We start from the raw sequence: 22,562 nt of genomic DNA, 5'->3' as shown, positions 1-22,562 counted from the left end.
GTGGGGGGGACGGGGACGCCTGTGTCAACATTAGAAGTCAGTGGGGCGAAGAGTTCTGAAGTTACGTGGATTACAGCCGTGCGTACACACGTGCACACACAGAGACGTAGTCGTGCGTACACACGTGCACACACACAGACACGTGGTGCATTTATTATAGGATATATATTTGTTTCCTTGGAAACAATTCTACTGGAACACAATATGTTCAGCTGGAGGTCAGGGGTCAAACCCTATCAACCTGGGGTCAGGGGTCAAACCCTATCAATCTGGAGGTCGGAGGTCAAACCCTATCTTGTGGTCTTTAGCACATCAAGGTTTGATTGACAGATTGTCACTGTGCTTCTTATATACATCATCAGTGTGACATCACCATGATGTCATGATGAGTCACTCATGACCAAATATGGAGTCCATGATGTCAGGCGTACTGGTGACGGTGGTAACCATGACAACCTGGACTCACTCAGACATGTGGAGTAACCATGGCGACCTGATGTGACCCTCGCTCACATCGAGACTCTATCTCTGCTCACACAGAAACACTGAGGAGCCAGACAACAACCTGAACCCAACGCAGAGCGGTTCAGTGGACGTGATCTGGAATGTGTGCAGGTGGGCCAGAGTGTCCTCTGAGGACACGTCATAGAAGGACAGAGTCCCAGCGGGACGGTCTACATACACTGCTACTCTGTAGACCCTGTCCTCCCTGTCCTCACGGTCAGCATCCACTGCTGCTCTGATGGAGCGTCTAGAGGGACCGACAGGGAGGTCAGTCTTCTCCCTATTGTGTCTGACATAGTAACTGTGACCACACTGCAGACTCCATGACATGCCATAGCCTCCAAGCCAACAGTCCTCACCACATCCTTTCCTGCTGATTGCTCTGTCAGTCCCTGCTATATGAACCGTTCCACTGCACTCTACCTCAGAGTAGCAGCGTTCGCTCACACTCTCTGCACTCAGAACCTGAGGACGGACATCAAACCGTTCAAGATGATCAGGATACTGATGACCCGGTTCATCCTCCAGTGTGACCTTCCTGTTGTCCTCAGACAGAGTGAGGTCACAGTTTGCTGTGTTGGTGTCCAGTGAGAGACGCTGGAAATCTGATGAGAAAACACACAGTAACCATTAAGTACATCATTCACTGACACACACACACACAATTTACAATTTACAATTTAGGCATTTAGCAGATGCTCTTAATCCAGAGCGACTTACATTAAGCAAGAACAACAAAGCATGGGAATACATCACATAAAAACATTTATCATGAAACATGCGTAAGCTAAGAAAGTAACAGTGGAATATCTATATAATGAAACTATACATATAAACTATACATCTATACTACTATGCTATACATATGTACTATGACGTGCTATGACTACATACAATGCAATTATAGTGCTGTATACATAACATGCTATAAGTCTGTATCAAATGCTATCTAAGTCTACAGAAATGCTATCTAAGGGGGTGGGGTAAGTGCTATGGGCCATGATGGAGTCTGAAAAGGTGGGTTTTCAGACTACGGCGGAAGATTGGGAGTGATGCTGCAGTTCTGTCTGCAATGGGAAGTGCATTCCACAGTTTTGGAGCCAGAAGGGAGAAGAGTTTGGGACGAGTTTGGGACGTGTGGAGCGTTGTCCCACACACACACACACACACACAAACACACACACAAACACACACACACACACACACACACACACACACACACACACACACACACACACACACACACACACACACACACACACCGTTGTAGACTACTGTTACAGTCTATGATCGGGAGCCACCCCCCGTTCGAGTCAAAATAAAAACCAACGAAGAAGAAGGGGGGAAGTCCTGCCATGTTGTCTGGGCCATAATATGAGCTTGTACTGTAGATCTGCTATTTTTCAATAGCTAAAGTATAACAATAATGCTTGAAACACCAGAATGGGTTAAAGTGGGATATTTGGTATACAGTCTTTTTTATTGGCCTGAACTATTGTCTATATTCATACATTCATGAATCCACTTGCTGAGCGGCTGTCACTATTGGGCTTTCTTTTTCACTAACATCCTACGGCAGGCAAAATTGTCGAACATGTCAAACTTTCCTTATGCTTTAAGTAGCATGTGTAAAACTAAGGGCTTTCCAGGCTAAACTCAAAAGTACAACTTATTTAATTTTAACAGCTTCAAACACTTTGCAGATGATTGTCTCATTTTTAAGATCTTAAATGGACTTGCACCTCCACCACTGAACCAGTTCATAGATAGGTAGGTAGGTAAAACAGTCTTCTCTGTTAGAGCCTCCCATCACTGGAACAGTCTCTGTTAGAGCCTCCCATCACTGGAACAGTCTCCCTACAGAATTAAGAGAGACTTCCAACTATCTGACCTTCAAATTCAACCTGAAAAGGTGGCTAAAAACAATTAAAATCTGTAATCATGAGTAACTATCAGCACTATTTAGTATTTATCACCGGTGTCATTTCTCACTTCACTTTGCAGTTGTTCTGTCCCCTGTACCATGTCGATCTGTATTGTATTGTATTGTGTATGGTCATGGTGTTGGGTGCCTGCACATATGCACACATGGCATCAACGCATGGTGTTGTGTGCGGGCACCCCACACTTAGTCTTTCTTTTATCTGTATTGTACTGTGTTTTTGTATGGACGTGGTGTTGGGTGCCTGCACATAATTGCACACATGGCATCAACGCATGGTGTTGTGTGCAGGCGCCCTACACTCTGTCTTTCTTTTATCATTCACTTTTTAAGAGCCTGCCCAGGGACTACATATGAAATTTAGCTTCGGCTAACTCTGGCCCATTTACATTGATGACTGACATGTTGATTAATGATCTTTGTCCCTGTCAAATAAATAAAGCCCAATACTTTCAGTCGGTCAGCAAGTGGATTCATGAATGTTTGTATATAGACAATATGTTAGGCCAATAAAAAAAGACTATATTCCCACCCGTCAACCTCGACTGCCGGACTACTAGACAAGGAGGTTAAATGGGAGGCTATTGTGCAGTCAAAGTTACCAAAACAAGCTAGTTAATTCAGCATTCTTTTATTGAGCGGTCAGGCCGGTATGGTAGGCCTCAGGCCTAGCAATATAGGCCTCAGGCCTACCATATCTGGCCCACGTTCAAATATGTGAGTGAGAACACGTGAGTGAGTGTTTCTGTCATTCCGATCTCCAACATATTTCTATTGACTGGCTTTATCTCTCAGCCAAGGCTGTAGTTGTCTGCGACGTGTCACTAAGGAGTATGAAATCCTTGTTTGACCAACACGCGCACGCCTGAAGATGCACTGTGTGCACGCCACACTGCGTGCTTGACAAACTACAATGTGAAAGCAAACCCAGCCAACAATGTTACAACTACAGCCCTGAAGTCTACCAAACTATACAGTAGGTGTTAAAAAACTCTGTATAAGATGTCAATAGTGAGAGATACTCACGTCCTTTAATGAGATGAGGATTGAACCGATCTTCTCCACCATGTTTCACTCTGTAGGAAGTAGAACAACAATGCATCAATGTCTGACTGTCTAACACAACATCTCCAGTTCTCCACTATAGCTGACACTACAGTGTTTCACTCTGTAGGAAGTAGAACAACAATGCATCAATGTCTGACTGTCTAACACAACGTCTCCACTAGCTGACACTACAGTGTTTCACTCCGTAGGAAGTAGAACAACAATGCATCAATGTCTGACTGTCTAACACAACGTCTCCACTAGCTGACACTACAGTGTTTCACTCCGTAGGAAGTAGAACAACAATGCATCAATGTCTGACTGTCTAACACAACGTCTCCACTAGCTGACACTACAGTGTTTCACTCTGTAGGAAGTAGAACAACAATGCATCAATCATCACATGAAAATAGTAAAATAGTGGTGATGCCCCACAAACATTACCCACACATAGTAAAGGGTTCTGCTGTAAACCGGGCCCCACAACAGGGTCTACTCACTTGAGATTCTTCAGCCCAGCAGAGAGCAGCATCTTCATTCCTGACTCATTCACCATGTTGAGACTCACGTCCAATTCTCTCAGATGGAGGGAGGGATTAGAAGTTAGAGCTGAGGCCAGAACTTCACAGCATCTCTCTGTCAAGAAGCAGTTCACCAGTCTAAATGAAGAGAGAGAGAGAGAGAGAGAGAGAGAGAATGTGATTCACATTGCATGTGAATTATTGCATGTGAATCATATTGAATGTGGATCACATTCAATGTGATCCACATGAATTTAGGGACCTTAGGGACCACTTGAATTTTATGAAAAGGGGGGCCTTGTAGTTTGTAGTCAGAGGGAGGGTGAGCTAATTGTATTTCGAGAACAAGGGAGGGTGATCCAATTCTGCTAATAAAATAGTCAGGGTTTTTATATATACATGTTTTACTGCAGCTTTTTTTTATTCAGTCGAACTTTGTCTAATAATTTCACTTTCACTTGTAGTTGGTACTTCCCAACGCTGGCCATGCGAGGCTACAGTTTATCATTGTTCCTCCTATGTGTCAATCATTGTGATTGGCCACACTGGGCGTGTGCAGCACACACACACACACACGCACGCACACCCTCACACACACACACACACACACACACACACACACACACACACACACTCTACTCTGCCGATGCAAACGGAAATAAAAGCCTGTCTACTGAAGGATAGTCTGACTCAGTCCCTCATATCTCTGGACACTTTCTTCATACTGAGCAAGCACAGAAACGCTATTGGCCCATTTTGGACTGAGGTCGATTAAAAAAAAAGCTTCTAAATCCTAACATTTTTCTGAAAAACCTATGTTTCTATGTCAGTGGTGCTCAACCTTTTTCATGTCAAGGACCCCCAGAATTATCTCTATTGGGCCACGGACCCCCATCTCAAAATATGTAGTTCCAGGGACCCCCCCAGAAGCAAATATCGTAGTTAAAAATGTTCGCTCTGAAATATATATTCAATGATTTGCGCCATATTTTAACGATTTCTCAAAAATAGCAGACCTACAAGCTCGAAGCGCGCCACTCGGTGGAGCTTGTAGATCTGCAATTTTTCAATAGCTAAATTATAACATAATGTTTAATTATAAAGTAAGCTATGCTACTACGCTTTCATATATGGAGTATACGGTTGTCTACGCACATACTGTATGTAGTTTGCACCATTAGGTACCGTTAGCCTTGCTAGTTTTATAAACGTAGATAGCAGCAAATAAGTTAATATAAATATCATTCAAAACTAGGGGATGACACTGACAACAAAACACATTGAACCACTCAGAGGCCACTGTATCTTATCAATATTATGGTCAGTGTGAGTTACCATGATATTAACCTCATCCACACTCTTCAAATACTACCACCATCATAACTACATTATAATCACTTACCATAACAGAACTTTACTTAACCAAATAAAAATGTTAAATTAATCTGACCTGAGAGTCTCCAGACAACAGTTTGGGCTCTTCAGTGCAGCACAGATGAGATCCAGTCCAGAATCCTTCAAGCCGTTTCCACTCAGGTCCAGTTCTCTCAAATGGGACGGATTGGAGCGGAGAGCTGAAGCCACAACTTCAACGTGTTCCTTTCTGAGGTCACAGTCAACAAGTCTGTAATTACAGATTAAATGTAAAATCAGAGATGATCAAAACAGAACAGACCATGTTCACTGTGGTCTGAAATGTGTGTGTGTGTGTGTGTGTGTGTGTGTGTGTGTGTGTGTGTGTGTGTGTGTGTGTGTGTGTGTTTGGATACTTTTCTAACTAAGCAAATAGCGGCAGTGAGTAACACATATTTAATGTGCTCATAACTTTCCACTTTTGTCATTTGATTGTAATACAAACATTAAATAATTAAAACGATCCAAACTCGCTGCTGTTGTTCCACTCTATGGCAGTGAAGTGAAGAAATGTTCTGTCAACAGATTAACAGTCTGTACGACCGCATGCCATGGCAAAATCACCCTGATATCACTAAATATACTAAACACAAATCACACTTGAATTGGATTGCAATACTAATATATATAAATATGAAGTGAGTCTCTCTCTCTCTCTCTCTCTCTATATGTTTTTTATTGAATGAATGAATGAATGAATGAATGAATGAATGAATGAATGAAGTATATAGTGATCTAACATGTTAACATTCACACTACTAACCTGGCTGTTGTGCAGTTCCTCACAGCTGGGACCAGTCTCCGTCGCCCCTCCTTTGATGTGTTGTATTTCTGCATGTCCAACTCCTCCAGAACCTCCTCTGACAGCAGCAGCATGGAGGCCAGAGCTGAACACTGGGGCACAGAGAGTTCCTTCCCTGATCTGTTCTCTGACTCCAGGTACTGTTGGATCCCCCGACTGACTGTCGGGTCGTTCATCTCCATCAGACAGTGGAAGATGTTGATACATCTGTCAGGAGAGGCATCACGATCATTAATCTTCTTCAGGTTGTCGATGACTCTCTGGATCTCCTCTGGACTGTTCTCTGTCTGACCCAGCAGACCTCCTAACAGACTCTGGTTGGACTGCAGTGAGAGACCATGAAGGAAGCGGACTAAGAGGTCCAGTTGTCCACTCTTACTCTGCAGGGTTTTCTTCATAGCAGCCTCCAGGAAGTCAGACAGGGAACTGTCACTGTCGAAACGGCGGCCTCCCAGGAATGTCTTCAGGACCTCCGTGTTCTTCTGAGTGAAACAGTGGGACAGGTAGACTGCAGCCAGAAACTCCTGGATGCTCAGATGAACGAAGCAGTAGACCGTTTTGTGGAAGAACAAACCGTCTTCTTTGAAGAAGGTTGTGCAAAAGCCCAAGTTCTTCAAGTCCACGTTCACATCAAGACCACACGCCTTCAGGTCCTCCTCATAGAAAATTATGTTGCCTTCGACCAGTTGGTAAAACGCCAGCATGCCCAGCTTCAGAAGAACTTCCCCTGCATACTTTATGAGCTTCCCTCTGTCTGCCTTGCCTTGTGCAGGATTCTCCCGCTGTATCTCACCCATCAGGAAGTGGCAGAACAGCTCAACCAGGGTTTTGGGCAGCCTGACTGTCGTCACCATGTTCTTCACAATGGTAGCAAGGATCCAACAGAAGACTGGGATTTCACACATGGTGAGGAGGATCTTTGATTCTTTGATGTAAGAGAGGATTGATCTAGCCTGGGTCTCATCACTGAACGTCTTCTGGAAGAACTCCTTCTTCTGGTCATCTCTGATGAACCCTCGTACTTCTGTCATCCTGTTTACAAACTCCTTAGGGATCTGATTGGCTGCTACAGGTCGCGAGGTTACCCAGATGCGAGCAGAGGGGAGGAGCTCTCCCTTGATGAGGTTTACAAGGAGATCATCCACTGGGTAAGAGTCGTTGACATTCATGAGGCCAATTTCTTTGATGAAATCAAACTGGAAATTATTTTCATCATAACCATCCAGAACAAACATGACTTTGAAGGGGCTGTTGCTGTAGTCTCCTGACTTCTGCAATTCAGTGAAGATAAATTTAAGAACGTCTTCCTCGATAAATCTGGTTTCCTTGATGCAGCAGTGAATAAGCTGTGCCAAAGTAAACTTCTGTCCCTTGAGCAAATTTAACTGCCGGAACTTGAGCGGGAACACAAGGTGTGGGTCTTGGGGGAAACATTTCTTGGCCCAGTCGAACAAAAATTTGTGTACGAGGAACGTTTTTCCAATCCCTGCACAGCCAACGGTCAGCACTGTTCTTGTGATTAGTCCAGAAAGGTCTTTGAAGATTTGACCGAGTTGGATTTCCTCTCTTGGTTTCTTCATCTCCATCTGGCTGACCTCATGATGGCGGTGGGTGTCTGTTCTTTCGATGTCTACATTGTAGAGCGGAGCGAAGACGTTTTCAAACACCTCAGTCTGTGTGCCCAGTCCTACCCTCAGATATGTGTTGTTCATTTTGCGTTGAAGTTGCGCTTCATAGTCAGTGATGTGACGATATCCTGGTGTTCTCTTCAACAGACCTGTAGCGAACAAAGCAATTCTATGTTTAACAGCCTTGTCTCTCTCCACACACACACACACACACACACACACACACACACACACACACACACACACACACCTCTCAGTTTGGCGGCTCTGTGTCGTCTTTCCTTCTCTTCTTCTGTCAAAGCTGAAATGTGAGACAGTGATTTGTCAGTGAGATGTGAGACAGTGATTGGTCAGTGAGATGTGAAACAGTGATTGGTCAGTGAGATGTGAGACAGTGATTGGTCAGTGAGATGTGAGGCAGTGATTGGCCAGTGAGATGTGAGGCAGTAATTGGTCAGTGAGGAGACACTATAGGATCATTCTCGTCTTCACATAATGACACAGAGATGGATGGATTTATATCAATATAGATTGTAAATAAATCTAGTTAAAAATAAATGAAAGACTCACGAGGTTTCTTGTTCCAGATTAAAGTTGCCAGTGCTACTGCGTACATGGAGAGAGTAACAATAATCCCACGTCTTTGTCCTCTGCCTGTTGGTCCTTTAGTAGCTGAAAGACAGAAATATAAAACAGAACTAGAAAAGAAAATGTCTTCACCTTTTCGATTCCTCTGTGACCACTTCCTGGTAAAACAGGAAGTGAACAGATCCACTAGATGTGTGTCCTGTATCACTATTCACTATGTTCCATGTGACAGAGGGGTCGAAGTTGAATTAAGCAATATTACACGAGAGGGTGTGGTTTAAGTTTAACGTGAGTATTGCTAGAAACATCAGCATCCGATACGCTCGGATCAAAACATGGATTAAAGAATACAAGCCCTCAAACCACAGAATCTTGGGCACTGGGGTACCAATTTAAACCTTTGTTTTCCTCGTTTCTGGCGGACTCCGTGTTAATATCTTTACAACAACCGCTATAATAATGGCAAGTATTTCCTACAGTCCAAAAATATGAACCACACACTACACAGACACAGACACAGACACACACACAGACACAGACACACACACACACACACACTAAACTACACACCTTTGTAAAGTGGGTTGCGGTGCTCCTCACTCTGCTCCTCACTGAACAGGTTCTTTATTTGACAGGATATTGTTTTAACCCTTCGCCCTCTCTCAACGTTGTAGATGGTCGTCTCCCAGGAGTTGGGTCCGCTCCATTCGCCTGCATCGAACCTCCAGCGATAGCCGAACGGACCCGACTCTGTGACGTCGTCAATCGTACAGTGCAGCGTGCAGCTGCTGGAGTTGGAGTCACACAGTTTGATGTTCAGGATTGGCCTCGGGACTTTCTCTGTGGAGGACACAGTATTAATTACTGCACCACACACACACCTATCATCTATCTTCAAGTAAGTACATGTGTCTCCTGTCACAGGCCTAATGTTGTATATAATATACCACAGGTCGTAGTAGGTACATGTGTCTCCTGTCACAGGCCTAATGGTGTATATATATATATATATATATATATATATATATATATATTATACCACAGGTCGTAGCAGGTACATGTGTCTCCTGTCACAGGCCTAATGGTGTATATATATATATTATACCACAGGTCGTAGTAGGTACATGTGTCTCCTGTCACAGGCCTAATGGTGTATATATATATATATATTAGTGGTGGGCATAGATTAATTTTTTTAATCTAGATTAATCTCACTGCAATTCTGGAGTTAATCTAGATTAATCTAGATTAAAATGGCTCATTTGAACTCTGCCGAAAGCATTGAAAATATGTGTGCGCTACCTAAATAATGACCAGAAGTAAATCCTTGAACGGGCCACATGGCCCATTAGACCAGGAGCCCTATCATAATTGGTAATGAAAATATAATAATAATGTTCAATACGATGTACGTGTGTTATACATTGTTTATTCAGTTAAACACGAATAACCATAAACACGTTACCATACAGGCAATTTGAAACAGTGGGTGCAAGAACAAAGTACCCCCTTTTCTGGGATATGACATTAATTAAACTGTAAACCTAGAGGTGATGAAGAACTGTTTACAGTCAGTAGCTTTGTGACATGATTTGAGTCCAACCTCTACCTCTCCTTCTTCCACCAGTCACTCAGACACACCAGCTTGTTCACATTAGTGCTGTCAGTTCACCTCTATAATCCAATTCGAATTTCATTGCTTCATTATTTGTAATATTCGGAAATATTCGAATATTTACATTGTTTATTTTAGCTCATATTTAGCCTATAATAATACACAGAATAACAACCCATTTTTTAATGCTTGCGCAAGTTGGTTACATTGTATTATTAGGCTACTGCCTACCGTCATTGCGACGCATTATCACGGGCCACGGCCCGGTTAAAAACGAGAATGATACACACCATGAACTGACCATAGACAATATCCCCTTTACAGCTCTCTCTTTAGCCTATTAACCAAATTAAAGTCGCCACAATCGCCAGCCTATACACGTAGGACTGGACAGAAAGAGAGTGCAGAGAGTACAGACAATAATATGCCATACTATTAGGCTGTTGCGCTGCGCTCCTAATGCCTTCTCCACGGCGCGCACCGTGGCACATGAACAATAACAACTCCACGTGGAGTGGACCCACGACGAACCACATATGAATTAGATAATTTATAAGAAATGGCACGGCGGCCATCCTTGCAGGCAGTGACAGAATGATAATCCTTAGGCTGTAACCTGTTCATTTTGGGGGGCATCAAACAACAGCCTGTTGATGATGAATGATACTATGAAACTTAACAATTAATTAACTAGTACTCACCTAATGACGCCGCCACGGAGGATATACCATGTTTAACGTAATTCCAAAGTGTTTAGCCTACATTGTTTAAGTCATAGACGCATGCGGTTTTTATGAACTTTGGCTAAAAGCATGTTGTTGTTATTATTCCACTGCCACCCGCACCGGTAGACTCAAGACTGTCATGGTAGCTGGCTATAACCTGAAACAACTTCCTCTTCCTCTTCAAAATAAAAGCTGCTTGTAACAATACTTTTATTTCTTAAGTGAACTACAGGATGTAGTAGACGCAGAATGTATAGTGGATAAATCACACAGAAGGCAGGAGAAATAAACTCCGCAGGCAGTCGGGGCTTATTATTTTTAAATCTTGCCAACAGAATGAACTGGGATAATAAATGATAAAAGCTCCATTCGAATGGCAATTTGAAACGTGAAATTCCTAGTTTGCTCGATTTATGCAGTCAATGCAGACCCAGCTCCCAGACCCAACTTTGAGAATAGATTAATGGCGATAATTTCTTTGACGCGCGATAATATTCTCGCGTTAACGCAGCACGTTAACGCCGATAACGGCCCAGCATTAATATATATATATATATATATATATATATATATATATATATATATATATATATATATATATATATTATACCACAGGTCGTAGTAGGTACATGTGTCTCCTGTCACAGGCCTAATGGTGTATATATATATTATACCACAGGTCGTAGTAGGTACATGTGTCTCCTGTCACAGGCCTAATGGTGTATATATCAGGGGGGCAGTCAGCCAGATATTTCGTGAAGCCTCATTTGAAATCGGTAGTTCATATAATGGCCTGTTGTGGCGCTGGACTGGACCCAAAAAGCCCCATAGCTCCATAGAGGCCCATGTATTTTGGCCCAACTTCACCTAGACTGTATTACCTTAATAAACATGGTCATGAATACTTTCTTCTTCCAGTCACTAGTTTAAAGTCTCATTTCTAATGTCATAATATTCTTTTTGGAAAATTATGGTCCCATTAATTAAAAAAATTACCATAAAGTCGCGTATGTTCTGAGGGGCGTGGCTACCGTTACAGTCTATGATCGGGATTCCCCTCCCACTCAAGAGTCTTCTCCTCCCACTCGAGTCAAAATAAAAACCAACGGAGAAGAAGGGGGGAAGTCCCGCCTCGTTGTCTGGGCAGCCAATGACCAGCTGGTACAAAACGGAGCCAGCCAATGGCCAGCTGGTACCAAAAGATGGCGACTTACATCAGGAATTAGCATATCATTACAGGCTTCATTTTACGTTCATGTTAGACCCGGGGAACGCTTTGTCCATATTTTTTTACAGTCTATGGTATATATACTGTATTATACCACAAGTCGTAGTAGGTACATGTGTCTCCTGTCACAGGCCTAATGTTGTATAATATACCACAGGTCGTAGTAGGTATGTGTCATGTGTACATGTGTTCAAACGAGCACCACTCCACACCTAATCAAAACAAATAATTCAGCTGCTCTGTTCTCCCAGAGCGCAGCAAAGTCGGTGGCTAGGCTATCTAGTTTCTTGGGAAATTTGTGGTCGTAGTGACCACATCTGTCATTAAAAAATATGTTTTTTCAGCGATATTCTTAGTTTTAAGGGTAACTGTTATATGATTGCAATATTACACAAGAGGGTGTGGTTTAACATGATTATTGCCACGACAGTGATGCGGTCAGCAATATTACATCTCGTGTAATATTGCTTAATTATGTAATCTGCCTTGATCTGGATTGTCAGTTTAGTATTCAATTGATCATTGTTTGCAAACCGTCATGTGGGTTTATTGTAATTGTTTATGTAAACAAAAGTGTCACTTAAATAAAGAATCAACCAATCAAAAAAAGATCTATCATGAACACACTTTTACAGGGCTTTAACTAGTCGACTATTCAACTAGTCGATTAGTAAATCCACTAGTTGATCATGCTGGTACTAGTTGACTAGTTTATAAGAAGAAAGACTTTTGTAGAATTGTCCTCCGGTCTAAAGTATTGTAGTGAGTCATACTTACTCATCTCTTTAACCAGGTCAGTATTGTAGTGAGTCATACTTACTCATCTCTTTAAGCAGGTCAGTCTTGTAGTGAGTCATACTTACTCATCTCTTTAAGCAGGTAAGTCTTGAAGTGAAGTATTTCGTTGAACTCCACAGAATACCACCCGATGTCTTCTACGGTCATGTTGTCGATGACCAGCCGTCCGGTGTCTGGGTCCAGTGTGGAGCGTTCTCTAAACGTCCCGTAGTAATCCAGACCATCAAACGGATACCACTCCGCTACCAGGTTGTCTCCGCGCCTCCACAGGATGCTGGTGACGGCTTCAGGAACAGAGCGGTGGTCTGGAAGCAGTTCCACGCGGATGCCTCTGCCTCGTGGTGGAAGGTACGTCACCTCATTGGCTGTGGAGAGAAACGCATGGCAGTCAAGTTACAATTTAGGCATTTATCAGACGCTCTGAATCCAGAGAGACTTAGGCCTACATTAGGCAAGAACAAAAACCATGGCAATACATCACTATACATAAAAATAAGTATTCAAGAAACATGCGTAAGCTAAGAACGTAACAGTGGAATATCTATATAATGAAACTATACACATAAACTATACATACTATACGTATAAAGTGCTATGACTACTTACAATGCAATTCTAGTGGTGCCTACGTAACATGCTATAAGTCTACAAAAAGTGCTATCTAAGGGGCTAGGCCCGGGTAAGTGCTACAGGCCATGGTGGAGTCTGAAAAGGTGGGACACCTCCTGGCTGGAGAACAGGCAAATCCTTTTTTTACATTAAAGAGCCATGTTTAAATTTTCTTGATAGTGTGCCAGATTAAAATTATGTTTAATTGTCACCACATCGAAATCAAATCCAATATGTCCAACTGAGGCTAGGGGCCAAAGTTCCATTTGTACACTCTCAGAGTTACAGACCCATAAGGGTCCATTTGGTTCCAAGCTATCATTTAGCTGCGGATCCCCTGGAACTCCCTCAAGGACCACTGGGGGTGCCGGACCCCACTTTGGGAACCAGCAAATTAAAAATGTAGTTTTAGTCATAGTCTACAGATGCCTCAAGACCTCAACCACCAGATCCAGAAACAGCTTCTTCCCCTCAGTCATTATTCTCCTGAACTCTTTAAGCAAACGATAGTCTGTCCCCCCCCCCCCCCCCCCAGGTCAACATATGAACTCCTGACTGTACATAAACTGTATTTTTTCCTACTGTTTTTACTCTTGCCAATACTAACAACTATTGCAGTACTATATGACAATTTCTTTGTATTGCATTTGGATTGATGCCAACAGATTAATGTCGTTGTACACTTGTGTCCAATGACAAAATAAAATCCATCCATCCATCCATCCATCCATAGTCTCTTGAATAGTTTTCATTTAGTTTTAGTCACATTTTAGTCACCTACATCTACAGTTGATTTAGTGGTACAAAATGTATTTTGGCGGGCCTTGATGCCGTCGTAATGACTGTTTTTACACTTGCTGAAAATAGCTGATCTACAAACTCACAACGCGTCACAGCGCGACACATTGTGAGCTTGTAGATCGGCTATTTTCAGCATGCAACTCATTGTAAAATGACTTGTACTGGATCTCTTGTCCACTAGTCCCTTTCTAACGTTTTAGTCTAGTTTTTATTTGTTGATGAAATTGTCAGTAGGCTATATATAGTCTTAGTTTTAGTCAGGTTTTATTTAGTTTCCATTTAGTTTTCGTCAGTGGAAAAAGGTAGTCGACGAACATTGTTGCTCTTAGTTTTAGTCGACGGAACCACTGATGTATAAATGTGAGGGCGGGGACTTCATGTAACGTTTTGGAATGCTTAATTTTAAATGAAAAAACCTCTCCCAGCAGGAGCTGATGCAGGAGAGATGGGAGATGGACGACAATTGGACCATCGCATGTGACGGCCACGCATCAGGAAGAAAGCCAGCTAACACCATGCACCGAATGCCTTATTGTCTCCACCAGGCCGAAGGCATGGGGGGAGAGTATGTTTTGCACTCCGTCCGTACGTCCGTGTGTCCGTCCGTCCGTGTGTGTGTCCGTGAGCAGCTAATCTCCGGCACCGTTAACCCGGTCGATGCCAAATTTTGCACACACACTCGCTGGATGCCAACGATGAACCTCTGCCCCAAAATTTCCAGAACGGCCTGTTATAGCACCACCAGGAGGCCGCTTTGTGCAAAACAAGTTTTTGCACAGTACACCTACAGATTTTGTCCAAACATCGCGCAAATTGGTACACAGTCTCTCTAGAGCCATTCAACGAAACGGGTCTTTCAGATTTCTCAGACTCCATCCTGATTGGTTAAGATTGGCTTCCAAAGTTCACAGGAGTGCTCAGTTTCAAACAAAATGCTGCAAATCATGAACACATCGCGTGATTTCCGTGAAATTGTGCACGCACATTCCCACTAGGCCGAGGAAGAAATGCCACATGAACAATTTCAACTCAGCCTCAAGGTGGCGCTATAACTGGCCGAAAAGTGTTTTTACCTCTAATTTACTTTTGTTGCCCTTTTATCCAACCACCAGATGAAGGCAAGCTGCAATGTCCTACATTCCTATCCTGGTGGAGACCTGTGCTCAGAAGGGCACTTTTTCTAGTTCTTTATAATTACATACAGTATTAACCCATTTAGACCTGAGGACGATTCTACAAATGTTTTCTAAATCCTGACAGTTTTCAGACAATCCTGTTTCTATGTCAGCGGTTATCAACGTTTTTCATGTCAAGGACCCCAACAATTATTTGTAATTGGCTGCCGATCCGCATCTGACAATATGTTGTTCCAGGGACCCCACAGAATCAAGTTAAAAACTTTCGCTCTGAAAGACTATACAGTATATATTCAAAGATTTGAGACACAATCTTTGTGCTGCGCTATGAGCTTGTAGATCTGCTATTTTTAATGTAATGCTTAAAACACCAAATGGGGTTCCCGTCCAGAATGGGTTAAAACATTTATATTGATGGCTTTTGTAAAATGTTGTATTTATTAATTAAATTATTCTGAATAAGCTTATATATTTTAGATTGATTTGTATTTTATTTGTATTATCTTATTAGTGTGGTTGCCCTAACAGGGCGTCGACCCATGATGAGCTGCATGCACTGAGTCTTAAACAGTTTCTGCACGTAAAACATCCCTAAACGTCTTAAGGATTAAAACCGAGCTGAGCCTTAAACGTCTAGGGACGTCCTAGTGCAGTGTTTCCCAACCTTTTTTGTCCCAGGGAACACTTTTCATAGCCTAAGAATCTCGGGGAACACCTAGGGGGGGAAGGGGATGGGGGGGGGGGGGGGGGGGGGGTGTATATATATATATATAAAATATACATATAATATTATAGTAAAAGTAAATATATACGTAAAAGTAATATAGTAAAATGAAAACACATGACAGCACTCATCAAATAACGAGAATGAAAAGGACAGAGACAGTGCCTCAGTTAAAACAAATTGCTCATGCAATGTGAAATGCCACCTAATCCTTTTCCTTGTCTTTATTATGGACCAACTTGTGAAAGCTGCATGCTTTTATTGTGAAGGGTCTCAGTTCTCACAGCCTGCTTATTTTCACGTGCTGAAAATAGCTGATCGACAAGCTCACAACGCGTTGCGTCCACAACGCGTTGTGAGCTTGTAGATCAGCCATTTTCAGCATGCAAGCATAACACGTGTACGACGAAGAATAAATCAGGCATCACTGCGCTTCTGTGGAGGGAGGGAGATATATTTTGTTGGCCGAACGAGGCGATCATGTTTGGACATCTATGGACAGCTATTTTGGACAGCTATTTTTCGTGGCACATTATGTTTAATCACAACAACGTCACGTTTACTTTACGTGTTTGGGTCGGGACTACGAGAATCTAAATGTTTGGGCTAGGTCGGGACATGTAGGACTGTATGTGTCTGCTGTCTACGTGCATGTGGCTGCGCTCTGCGCGCTCCAGTCTTTCTGGAGGGAGCGAAATGTAGCCTCTTCTGCATGCATCTAAGCATTAACATTTCAGTGGCTGAGGGTCGTTAGTCTATTGTTCCGTGTTGATGTTATCGCACGTCTAATGGTTAGACGTGTGACAACAACGACGCAATCACGCAACTATAAGAAGCCTGCAGCCCAGTAGCTATAATATTGCTTTTGGGGGAGAGTTAGTGTGCCGCCTGATTTGACAGAAAGTAACACTATAACTTAATTTCGGTCAAATTACGCGGAGCACTTGGACACATCAAACGGAGCACCAAAGCTCCGCGACACACAGGTTGGGAAACACTGTCCTAGTGCATCCTCAATGATACGGGGCGAGATAAGAATATTCTGAATTTTTCCTTTTTTTTTTGTTGGCCCTTTCGGCTGCCGTATGCTAACGCTCTGGGCTCATATTAGCTTGCCGTTGACTTACATGTTAGCGCAACGGAAAGAATGACTCGTATCTCCTAATCCAGGGCGCTCTCCGTGGTGATGAACGGATCGATATGCTGGCGCTTCATTTCTGCTCCTCATCCGTCTCTCCCGCAAAATATGAACGCTTTTTGGATCATATATCGTATAAATTAAAATGATCGCAATGTAAGCTAGCAATGTAAAGTCAACTTTTTTTAGTAGATTGTTTCCGGGTCATGGCTTTCAGAGTAAAAGCACCGAGACAACCCCGGCCACCCAGAGCTCCTATTTTGAAGCACTTCCGGCACTGATAGGGTTAGCTTCTAGCAATATGCATTGGTAGAAAAAGTCACATTTTGTACTTGTATCAATACTAAAGTATCAATAATGCAATATAGAAATACATTGAAATACATACTGTTACAAGTAACAGTGCGGTATTCAACATGTACTTGAGTAAAAGTACAAAAGTATTGGTATCAAAGTGTAGGCCTACTTAAAGTACCAAAAGTAGAAAGTACTCATTGTGCAGAATGTCCCATTTCAAGTTTCCAAATGTATACAAATCTTTGGAAAATAGCAAATCTACAAGCTCATAATAGATCCGCTATTTTCAAATAGTCTACTATACTGAGGAAGTGGTTAATGCATGTTTTTTGTATAATAATCAAAATCTCCAAAGTAACTACCGGTAGTAACTAACGTTTGCAAATAAATGTAGTGGCGTACAAATACAATATTTGCCTCTGAGATGTAGTGGAGTAGAAGTAAATCAAACACACATTAACAACTTCAGTCCTATACACAATTTGGCCATTTTAAAATAGCCGATCTACAAGCTCGCAATCACCACGGTGCGATGTAGTGTGAGCTTGTAGATCTGCTATTTTCTCTCTCTTCAATTCAAAGGAGCTTTATTGGCATGAGAAAACATACGTTTACATTGCACTCAAACTCTCTTTCCTGCCTTGAACTCCTTCCTGTTTTATAACTTGTAAAACTGTGATGTAATGATGATGTAATGATGATGTAATGATGTAACAGCTTCTGATTCTGATCCTTTATTGTCAACAGCAGATCTACATTTCCACAACACACAGTATGTGTGTGTGTGTGTGTGTGTGTGTGTGTGTGTGTGTGTGTGTGTGTGTGTGTGTGTGTGTGTGTGTGTGTGTGTGTGTGTGTGTGTGTGTGTGTGTGTGTGTGTGTGTGTGTCATCATATCTCACAGCAGGGGTGTCATACACCCAGCCAGGCCACCCTATCCCTATACCCACACGCGTGTACTTTACAATGAAATAATTTACGTTCCGAACGGAGCCTCTTTCCTCTAATGACCCAATTAAGCATTACACTCGTTTACAAGAGGGTCCACCATGTTCAATTCATCAAATAAATATTCATCAAATATCCTATTGTTTGGCGGTTAAACCCAACCCTTTTTGTCTCGTCTGAAGTCCCACCCTGTTCTTTCAATGTTTCACCTACAGCTCGCTCCATGCCTTGTGTTCTGCCCCCCCCCCCCCCCCCCCCCCACCTCATCAAATGGGTCTGAGAGGCTAAACCTCATCAAATGGGTCTGAGAGGCTAAACCTCATCAAATGGGTCTGAGGGGCTAAACCTCATCAAATGGGTCTGAGAGGCTAAACCTCGTCAAATGGGTCTGAGAGGCTAAACCTCATCAAATGGGTCTGAGAGGCTAAACCTCGTCAAATGGGTCTGAGAGGCTAAACCTCATCAAATGGGTCTGAGAGGCTAAACCTCATCAAATGGGTCTGAGAGGCTAAACCTCATCAAATGGGTCTGAGAGGCTAAACCTCATCAAATGGGTCTGAGGCTAAACTTCATCAAATGGGTCTGAAAGGCTAAACCTCATCAAATGGGTCTGAGAGGCTAAACCTCATCAAATGGGTCTGAGAGGCTAAACCTCATCAAATGGGTCCGAGAGGCTAAACCTCATCAAATGGGTCCGCGAGGCTAAACCTCATCAAATGGGTCCGAGAGGCTAAACCTCATCAACTGGGTCCGAGAGGCTAAACCTCGTCAAATTTGTCCGAGAGGCTAAACCTCATCAAATGGGTCCGAGAGGCTAAACCTCATCAAATGGGTCCGAGAGGCTAAACCTCATCAAATGGGTCCGAGAGGCTAAACCTCATCAAATGGGTCTGAGGCTAAACTTCATCAAATGGGTCTGAGAGGCTAAACCTCATCAAATGGGTCTGAGAGTCTAAACCTCATCAAATGGTTCTGAGAAGCTAAACCTCATCAAATGGGTCTGAGAGGCTAAACCTCATCAAATGGGTCTGAGAGGCTAAACCTCATCAAATGGGTCTGAGAGGCTAAACCTCATCAAATGGGTCTGAGAGTCTAAACCTCATCAAATGGGTCTGAGAGGCTAAACCTCATCAAATGGGTCTGAGAGTCTAAACCTCATCAAATGGGTCTGAGAGTCTAAACCTCATCAAATGGGTCTGAGAGGCTAAACCTCATCAAATGGGTCTGAGGCTAAACTTCATCAAATGGGTCTGAGAGGCTAAACCTCATCAAATGGTTCTGAGAAGCTAAACCTCATCAAATGGGTCTGAGAGGCTAAACCTCATCAAATGGGTCTGAGAGGCTAAACCTCATCAAATGGGTCTGAGAGGCTAAACCTCAGCAAATGGGTCTGAGAGTCTAAACCTCATCAAATGGGTCTGAGAGGCTAAACCTCATCAAATGGGTCTGAGAGGCTAAACCTCATCAAATGGGTCTGAGAGGCTAAACCTCATCAAATGGGTCTGAGAGGATAAACCTCATCAAATGGGTCTGAGAGTCTAAACCTCATCAAATGCATGGGTCTGAGGCTAAACCTCATCAAATGGGTCTGAGAGGCTAAACTTCATCAAATGGGTCTGAGAGGCTAAACCTCATCAAATGGGTCTGAGAGTCTAAACCTCATCAAATGGGTCTGAGAGTCTAAACCTCATCAAATGGGTCTGAGAGGCTAAACCTCATCAAATGGGTCTGAGGCTAAACCTCATCAAATGGGTCTGAGAGGATAAACCTCATCAAATGGGTCTGAGAGGCTAAACCTCATCAAATGGGCCTGAGAGGCTAAACCTCATCAACAATTTACAATTTACAATTTAGGCATTTAGCAGACGCTCTTAATCCAGAGCGACTTACATTTAAGCAAGAACAAAAGCATGGGAATACATCACATAAAAGCATTTATCATGAAACATGCATAAGCTAAGAAGGTAACAGTGGAATATCTATATGATGAAACTATACATACACTATACATAATAAACTATACATATTCACTACTATGCTATACATATGTACTATGGCGTGCTATGACTATATACAATACAATTATAGTGCTGTCTACATAACATGCTATAAGTCTGTGTCAAATGCTATCTAAGCCAACAGAAATGCTATCTAAGGGGTTAGGGTAAGTGCTATGGGCCATGATGGAGTCTGAAAAGGTGGGTTTTCAGGCTACGGCGGAAGATTGGGAGTGATGCTGCAGTTCTGACTGCAATGGGAAGTGCATTCCACAGTTTTGGAGCCAGAAGGGAGAAGAGTTTGGGACGTGTGGAGCGTTGTCCCGGCGTTTTAAGTGAGGGTACTTCCAGTTTCCCTGCGTTGGCTGATCTGAGTGCGCGGGAGGGTTTGTAGGGTTCAATCATACTTGTAAGATATGGGGGAGCCATACCTTTGGTTGCTTTGAATGCCAGCATCAGAGTTTTGTATTCTGTGCGGGCAGCGACCGGGAGCCAGTGGAGGGAGCGGAGCAGGGGGGAGACATGTGAGAATTTTGGCTGGTTGAAGACCAAGCGAGCTGCTGCATCAAATGGGTCTGAGAGTCTAAACCTCATCAAATGGGTCTGAGGCTAAACCTCATCAAATGGGTCTGAGAGGCTAAACCTCATCAAATGGGTCTGAGAGTCTAAACCTCATCAAATGGGTCTGAGAGTCTAAACCTCATCAAATGGGTCTGAGAGGCTAAACCTCATCAAATGGGTCTGAGGCTAAACCTCATCAAATGGGTCTGAGAGGATAAACCTCATCAAATGGGTCTGAGAGGCTAAACCTCATCAAATGGGTCTGAGAGGCTAAACCTCATCAAATGGGTTAGTGGCTCAAAAGTTTGTGGCTCAAAAGTTTGTGGCTCAAAAGCCGAATACATTATGGGGCCTTGTTGAAAACCATAGACTGTAAAAAATATGGACAAAGCGTTCCCGGGCTCTAACATGAACGTAAAATGAAGCCTGTCAGTCCTTGAACTGTAAGTCGCCATCTTTCTAGATCCGTTTGGGCCCAGCTGGCCCATTCGCTGGCCCAGACAACGAGGCAGGACTTCCCCCCTTCTTCTTAGTTGGTTTTTATTTTGACTCGAGTGGGTGGGGGATCCCGATCATAGACTGTAACGGTAGCCTCGCCCCTCAGAACATGCACGACTTTATGGTCATTTTTTTTTATAAATGGGACCATAATTTTCCAAAAAGAATATTATGACATTAGAAATGAGACTTTAAACTAGTGACTGGAAGCAGAAAGTATTCATGACCATGTTTATTAAGGTAATACAGTCTAGGTGAAGTTGGGCCCAAATACATGGACCTCTATGGGGCTATGGGTTTTTCTGGGTCCAATGACAGCGCCACAACAGGCCATCAACTTTCAGGAAATCCCGATTTCCTTGTGGCTTCACAAAATATCTGTCTGACTGCCCCCCTGTTGAAAACCCACCGTCTTAAAGAATAAAATAAAAGCATTATTTGGATAACAAAGAGCAGGTCTTACCAACGTGGAGCTGGATGTCAGCGCTCATGCCCATGTCTGGCACCGAGCAGTGGTAGGTTCCCTGGTCCGACAGCCTGACCCCGGACAGCTTCAAGTTAATTACACCCTCGGACAGATCCGACAGGGACAGTGTCGCTCTCTGCCTGTCAATGGTGGAAAGCACCAGGACTAAGTACTTTTACTTAAGTATACTGTACTTAAGTACTTAAGTATCATTATTTTACAAAATATTATGGTAGTTTATTTATTTATTAATAGACCCCAGGACATTACATCTGACCACAAAAGATGACAGGGTCTACTGAATGTGAAGGTAGATCACAGGATCTACTGAATGTGAAGGTAGTTCACAGGATCTACTGAATGTGAAGGTAGATCACAGGATCTACTGAATGTGAAGGTGGATCACAGGATCTACTGAATGTGAAGGAGGCCTACTGGGGGGAAGCCACACAAATATGTCAGTTTGACACATTCAATACTCTCGTGATCTTTTGTGGCCAGATGTAATTTCTTGGGGTCTAGTAGGACTATAGTAAATAATACAAAAAATAATCACTACAACATTTTGTAAATAAAT

General features: G+C 42.8%; 1 protein-coding gene across 1 annotated transcript in view; it reads right to left on the bottom strand.

Annotated features, from left to right (window-relative positions):
* Positions 1-218: 218 nt before the first annotated feature.
* LOC310877014 (uncharacterized protein) overlaps positions 219-22,562 on the bottom strand; it is a gene marked incomplete at its 5' end in the record, with an annotated part of 53,804 nt that continues 31,460 nt past the window's right edge. The window contains 7 exons of the mRNA XM_083790660.1: positions 219-1,109; positions 3,473-3,522; positions 3,994-4,152; positions 5,465-5,638; positions 6,191-8,006; positions 8,108-8,158; positions 8,428-8,529. Of these exons, the coding sequence (XP_083646786.1) occupies positions 523-1,109; positions 3,473-3,522; positions 3,994-4,152; positions 5,465-5,638; positions 6,191-8,006; positions 8,108-8,158; positions 8,428-8,529 (2,939 nt within the window). The 3' untranslated portion in view covers positions 219-522. The remainder of the gene's footprint in view (positions 1,110-3,472; positions 3,523-3,993; positions 4,153-5,464; positions 5,639-6,190; positions 8,007-8,107; positions 8,159-8,427; positions 8,530-22,562) is intronic.

The sequence above is a fragment of the Protomyctophum parallelum genome (genome assembly GCF_964188405.1).
Source record: "Protomyctophum parallelum genome assembly, chromosome: 19".
Lineage (NCBI taxonomy): Eukaryota > Metazoa > Chordata > Actinopteri > Myctophiformes > Myctophidae > Protomyctophum > Protomyctophum parallelum.
This window is presented reverse-complemented; position numbering and strand designations above follow the sequence as displayed.